At 50.0% G+C, this 6706-nt stretch overlaps 1 protein-coding gene across 1 annotated transcript in view; it reads left to right on the top strand.

Moving 5' to 3' along the window:
• Window positions 1-6357, top strand: part of RCCD1 (RCC1 domain containing 1) — a 7295-nt gene extending 938 nt beyond the window's left edge. The window contains exons 2-7 of the mRNA XM_044662501.1: window positions 1541-1952; window positions 2055-2176; window positions 4785-4880; window positions 5090-5260; window positions 5611-5640; window positions 6032-6357. Of these exons, the coding sequence (XP_044518436.1) occupies window positions 1541-1952; window positions 2055-2176; window positions 4785-4880; window positions 5090-5260; window positions 5611-5640; window positions 6032-6213 (1013 nt within the window). The 3' untranslated portion in view covers window positions 6214-6357. The remainder of the gene's footprint in view (window positions 1-1540; window positions 1953-2054; window positions 2177-4784; window positions 4881-5089; window positions 5261-5610; window positions 5641-6031) is intronic.
• The last annotated feature ends 349 nt before the right edge of the window (window positions 6358-6706 follow it).

Here is a 6706-nt window from a genome sequence, read left to right as displayed (position 1 = left end):
TCCCCTGCCCCTCCTCTTTCCCTTCCTTTTCTTTTCCTTCAACCCCTTCCCCGGTTCCTCTATGCCTTCTCCTCCTCCTCCTCTCCTTTATCCTTCTCCCCACTTCTTTCTTCCTCTCCTGCCCCTCCCCCTTACCTTCCTTTTCTCCTTTTCTTCCTCCTCCCTCCTCTTCTCCCCTTTCTTTCTTCCTCCTTTTCCTCTTCTCCTCCCCCTTATCTTTCTCCTTTTTTCCTGCTTCTCCTTCCCCTCCTCTTCCTTTTATTTTATTTATTTAAAACTCTTATCTTCTGTCTCAGAATCAATACCATGTATTGGTTCTAAGGCAGAAGAGCAGTAAGAGCTAGACAATGGGGTTAAATGACTTGCCCAGGGTCACACAACTTAGGGGTCCCAGGCCAAATGTGAACCCTGGACCTGGCTTTCCATCCACTAAGCGCCCCAGATCTCCTCGTCCTTCTCTTTCCACAGCCCCCCCAACTTCCCAAGGCCTGTAGCCCCAGCGTTCTCTGGCTGATCTTCATGCACAGACTCCCACCCACCAATCCTGCGCAGCTTGTCCTTGACTCCATCCCGGTGAAGCTCAGGAACAGCCTCCCTCCCCCATCCCACTGCTCACCCTATCCTGGTACTTGCCTCTGTCCCTGCTGGGCCCCATCCCAGGGGACAGCTCATTCCCCTGACCTTTGAGTCCATCTTGCTCGGTGGAACCTAGCCTGAGTCACAGGATTTCCCATGAACTTTCACACAGAGATCTGGCAGGAAATTCTTGTGAGTTTTGATAAGCAAAACCTTAGCTGAATCTATAGTGTGAAGCTGTATTTAGTCCCAGAAATATCCATGTAATGTCCCATTGGTTGCTGTTCTTGAGGAGACAATGGGAATGCATAACAGGTTTCTGGATTGCTGCTAGGTATCACTGTGGACCGAGAGACAGGCCTGGAGGCAGAAAGTCCTGGGTTCAAATGTGGCCTCAGATACTTCCTGGTTGGGTAATCCTAGACAAGTCACTTAACCCCCATTGCCTAGCCCTTACTGCTCTTCTGCCTTGGAACCAATACTTAATATAGATTCCAAGAAAGAAGATGAGGGTTTAAAAAAAAAAAAACACAACAGGTTCCCCAAAAGGCTGCTTGTCGCCGGATTGGTGAGTTTTACCTGTTCATTTAGCAAATCATAAGAAGGTTATTTCTGAGATTGGGGCAGGATAAAGTGCTGACGTAAGGCCAGTATCTCCAGTTCATGTTTAGGTCCTAGCAGAGAAAGGAAGAGATGGGGACCCTCCGTCCTAAGGAAGTTGGGGAGCCGTAAACAACCCAAGGGCTGGCCCAGGACTTGCGTGCTTGTCTTCAGGCATATGATTTTCTGGGGAACTCTCTGCCCCTGGTGTTCTTTAACTTTCATTAGCACGGCATATGCTCACACCCCCTCTCTGTGCGCACAGCTCCTTGCCCGTGTGTCCTCCCCAGAAGACCCAGTGCCGGTCACCCCAGTGTCTGCCCCCAGTGACCAGCCCCAGGCACAGATGCTTCTTCCTTTCCAGGGGATGGTGGCCTGCTGCTGTCGGGCTCTGTGAGTGGCCAGCTCCCAGGATGCAGGGACATGCTGGCCTCAGAGCAGCATCTGCTTGTGCTGCGTATGGAGGCTGAGGGGACCCCAGCAGAGGTGCAGGCCTGGGCTGCAGCCCCTGAACTTGGAGGGGAGCCCCTGTGGACCCAGCAGCTCCTGCAGCAGGGAAGCCGGGAGTCGGAGCCTGGGTCTGGGCCCCAGACCGGAGGCCCCCTGGCCCCTGCTTTGCTCCCCCTAGTTCCAGAGCCCGGCTGGTACGTGAGCCCTCGGCAGCCTTTCTCTCGGCCCCTGGCTCCAGAGCTGAAGGCCCGGCAGCTGGTGCTGGGGGCAGAGCATGCCCTGCTGTTGGCTGGAATGGGGCAGGTGTACACGTGGGGCACAGGCAGGTAAGCCCAGGAAATCTGGCTGGAGTGGGAGTCCTGGGCTTGCAGGGGGGAGCTCAAAGCAGAGAGCTCTGAAACTCCCCCGGCTTGTCTCTCTTTGCTCAGACACGGGCAGCTGGGCCACGGCGCCCTGGAAGCTGAGCTGGAGCCCCGGCAGGTGGAGGCACTTCAGGGCCTGCCCATGGCCCGGGTAGCGGCCGGCGGGTGGCATTCTCTCTGCGTGAGCGGTGAGCCTCCTCCTCCTCCTGGTTCCTTTGGCCCTTCTCTTACCCCAGGTGTAACTCTCCCGTGACCCACTGTGGGGACACAGACGTTCCATTATGGTCTGCTCCATTCAAGGATCTTCTTATACCTCAGTACTTGTGGATGGATTTATGGTGGCCTCAAAGGGAAGGAGGCCATTCCTTCCGAGCCACAGACTGCGAGTCTTCCCAGCCTTCCCCATCTCATGGATTCTGTCTCATCCTTATCCATAGCCTTGTTTCCTCTTTGGCAACTCAAAGAGAGACAAAACCAACTCTCCCATGCGACAGTCATGAGCACTGAGCACCATGCTCTGCACAGACTGACTGCCAGTAAATGTTTGTGGAATCAAGTTATGAATGACTAGAATAAATTAAATTCTGTGTTGTATAGAATCATTTCCTTGTCAGCCTTAGGCAATGAGGGGCTGAAGCAGGTAAAGCATGACCCTGAGAAAGTGACTTGACCTCTGTGTGCCCCAATTTCTCCAGTAGTAAAATGGGGTTAATAATAGCACCTATCTTCCCAATATTTTACTGTCGAAAATATTTTAAAGCACTTAGCACAGTGTCTTCTGGGAGGTACATAGAAAGTATTTAATAAATGCTTGTTTCCTTCTTTCTTTCCTGCCTGTCCTTGACCCAGTAAGCCTACCACAAACTTGTGTTAATCTTAACTGGGGGCCTCATGGCATCAAGGCAAACCTTCAATACCTCCCTTATAGATTTACAATTCCTCTTTCCCCAATGACTATTCCAAACTTCTTATCTTTCCTCCAGCTTCCCAAAGCTCCAACACTCTCTTAGCAGAGGACCTGGATCCAGTTTGAGACCATTCAGTGAGATGCTGCTCTTCTCTTCTCAGCTCACATCACTTAGACATCTTCCCCCATCTTTTTTTTTTCTTTCTGTCTCTTGTGAAGAGGTGACCTTTCTTCTTGCAAAGGCACACTATGTGCATCCTTGATCTCTTTCCTCCAGTCTTCCTCTGGAGAGTGCTCCCTCCATCATCCCCATTCTCTCTAATCTTGTCTCTTCCTAACAACTAGATCCGTCCCTGCTGCCTACAAAGTGACTCCTCTCTTTCTCTCATCCTTTAAAAACAAACAATCCAAAAAACACCCTCCCTCCTGATCCATCCAGCTTGTCTTAGGTAGCATCCCATCCTCCTCTTTTCACTCTTCTAAATTCTCTAGAGTCTGGCTTCTTATTTATCTGAAATTTTCTTCTCCAAAGTTATCATTGATCTCTTTTAATTGTCAAATTGAATGGCCTTTTTTCAAGTCTTCATCCTTATGGACCTCTCTGCAGCCATTGATCCTGTCCTCCATCAACTTCCCTTGGATTTTCTTTCCTCTGTAGGCTTTCCCAACACTGCTCTCTCCTGCTTAATTTCATTTGCTGAGTCTTTATGCAGGTAATGTCCACCTGTCATGGATGCTCCGTAAGACTCTTTTTGGGTCCTCTTATCTTCTCATCAGCTCCCATAGATTCCATTATCTCCATGCAAATAATTCTCACATCTGTATAGCTAGCCTTAGCCTCTCTGTTGGGCTATGGTCTTACATTACTAAAGCCACAACCGTCTTTTGGAATTCTCAAATTGGATGTCCTGTAAATATCTCAAAACTCAATATGTCCAAAATACAACTCATTTTTTCCCCAAAACTCCCCACTCTTCCCAACTTTCCTATTACTGTTGAGGGTACCACTATCCTTCTTCTAATCATGACTTGCAACCTTAGTGTCACCCTCAGCTCCTCACGCTCAACCCATCCATTTTAGAGTCATCTTGTTTCTCCCTTTGCAACATCCTATGTGCATCCTCTTCACCCACACAGTGCCTCGGTGGTATGGGCCCCTGTCATTTCACACCCACACTATTGCAATAGCTTTCTGGATTGTCTCCTTGCCCTGGTTTAGCCCCTACTCAGCAACCAAAGTGATTTAGCCTAAAGCGCTGATCTGGCCATGTCACCCCTAAACTCCATCAGCTCCCCATTACCTTCCAAAACCAAGTATAAAGTACTGTTTGGCATTTAAAGTCCTTCCTGCTTTTCAGTCATCTCCTAGTGTGCTTCCCTCTGTGTACTTAAGACCTAGCTACAGTGGCTGCCCAGGTGTACCTTAAACAGGATGCTCCGTCTCTCGAGGCTGGGCTTTGTCACTGGCTGTCCCCTTAGCCTAGCATGCTCTCCCTTCTCACCTCCATCTCCTGACTTCTCTGGAGAATTACTCACAAATCCCACCTTCTTTAGGGGATCTTCCTGGTCCACTGACTGCTGATTCCTCCCCTCTGATACTGCTTGTCATTTATGCTACTTATATGTCTTGAATGTACAAGGTTCTTTGCATTATTGTCTCCTCCATTAGAATTTTGAGTTCCTCAAAGGCAAGGGTCAGTTGTATTTTTGCTTTTTCTTTGTGTCCTTAGCACTTGGCACTTGGCACAGTGTCTGGCACATAGTAAAGGCTTGTTGACTATTGACCAACTGATTGCAGCTAGAACCCACCAGCACCCTGCTGAGAAGGGACAGAGTTCAGTTTACTTTTTCTAAAGTGCTAGCTGGAAAGAGACTTCTTTTTTTGGCAGAGGCTGGTGATCTCTATGTGTGGGGCTGGAATGAGTCCGGGCAACTTGCACTGCCTTCCAGAGCCATTGCAGAGAAAGAGAAGACAGTGGCAGGTGGTAAGAAGTTCCATTTTATCATCCGGCCCCACTCCCTTGTTTCTTTCATTCTGGTCCCCCAAGAAGCCCGTCACCCTTCGTAGCGTCCATCCCTAGCCATCGTCTCCCAGTGAAACTCAGAGAGCCCCTTGCGAGTCCCCGGCAGAAACCTTGGCTGCCTTTGCCGTGGATGTGCTCAGTAAACGGAGGCCTGCTTCTTTGTCCCCCAGCTTCTGGGCCGTCCTCGTGCAGTCCTGAGGCAGAGGGACCGATCGTGGATGGGGATGGAGACCCGGCTCAGTTCATATCCATCCAGCCGTTTCCAGCGTTACTGGATCTTCCCGGGGGCTCAGAGGTCAGCAAGGCCAGCTGTGGATCCCGACACACGGCTGTGGTGACCCGTAAGTAAAGCTAGGCCTGGGCCGGTTGGTTATGGAGGATTCAGGGACTCCCAGTAGGCAGCTTCGTGAGCTCAGGCAGGAAGTGGAGGGAGCTCCTAAGCAGTGCCGGGTAGGTTAGGTTGGGTTCAGGCCAAGCCGGCCACGCCGTTCCCACCAGAGCAAACAAATCACCAACCCAGCTCTTGGTCTGTTCACCGCTGGACAGTGAGAAGTCACCCATCGCATAGCCGGTCTGCGCCTTGTTCTCGGCTTCTCCAGAGGTTCACGGTTAAATTCATTCTGGCTGATTGTGACACGCACTGGCCAGGGAGGGCGTAGTGACCGCCTCACTTCTGTTGTTTCAATTGTAGGAGATGGGGAACTCTACACTTGGGGCTGGGGTAAGTAACCCTCCAGCTGGAAAGCCAGGGGGAGAAGCGTGGGAGGAATTCATGGCCACAGTAACAAAGGTGGAAGGCTGAAGCAGCATTTGTTATTGGGCAGAGGACCGAGGGGGTCCCTAGCGAAGCTCTCTAGCCCTGAAGACTGCATAGTCCCAAGAGCACCTCAGTGCTGGGAAGGGGCATCCGAGGGAGAGTGGAGAGGCCGTCCTTAGAGGACGGGCCTGGGACTTTCCAAGGTGTTTCCAGACACTTCTAACCGCCCTTAGTGCTGGGGTTTGGGGATGTTCTAAACTCCCTGTCCTGTTCAGAGATGGGAGCAGGTGAGGGGAGAAGAGGCTGTGAGGTTGGTGAGAGTGGCGGAAGGCATTTGTTTTTATATTTATTCCAGGCAAATATGGACAACTTGGTCACAAGAATACAGCTAGTTTGGATTGTCCCCAACGGGTGGACTATTTCACAGATAATCTGCTCCGTGTGGAAGCTGTGATCTGTGGCCCATGGAACACTTATGTGTATGCGGTGGAAGAAAAGACCAGACTTTCTAGCCAACTGGACAGAGCCCCGCTGTAGCTGACGATTCTGAATCGGCCGTCGTTTTAGAGCTGTAGGAAACATTGGGGAGGGTTTATATCTGTATTGGTAATACCTAACCCTAAAATTTGCTTTGCTAAAAATCAAAAACAAACTTTCAAGCCAAATAAAATGTCTTCTAGTACCTCCTATATTTGGCAGTTTTGAAATCAAATGGCAGGTACATATTTTTAACTTTAGGGTCAAAGCTGTTACAGTTCTGTACAACCCTCCCCATATCTTGGTTTAAGGGGTTTTGCTGAAGACAAAAAATATTCATAATCTACACCTAAGGTGATGCACCTCTCTTCAGTTAGAGGCCAGCTTTTAAAACCTTTACATTGTTGTAAAGTGGGGCTGGCACTGCCTACCTGTCCCCCAAGGGCATTTCCCAGCAGAGTAAAGCCTGAGACAAGACTCAGTGCAGGAAGAATCCAAGATGTTTGGGAAGAAATCCCAAACATTTGGCCATTTTGAAATGGAAAAAGGTTGT

This window comes from Gracilinanus agilis, chromosome 2 (assembly GCF_016433145.1).
Source record: "Gracilinanus agilis isolate LMUSP501 chromosome 2, AgileGrace, whole genome shotgun sequence".
Lineage (NCBI taxonomy): Eukaryota > Metazoa > Chordata > Mammalia > Didelphimorphia > Didelphidae > Gracilinanus > Gracilinanus agilis.
The sequence above is the reverse complement of the archived record's forward strand: the minus strand, read 5'-3'. Positions and strand labels throughout refer to the sequence as shown.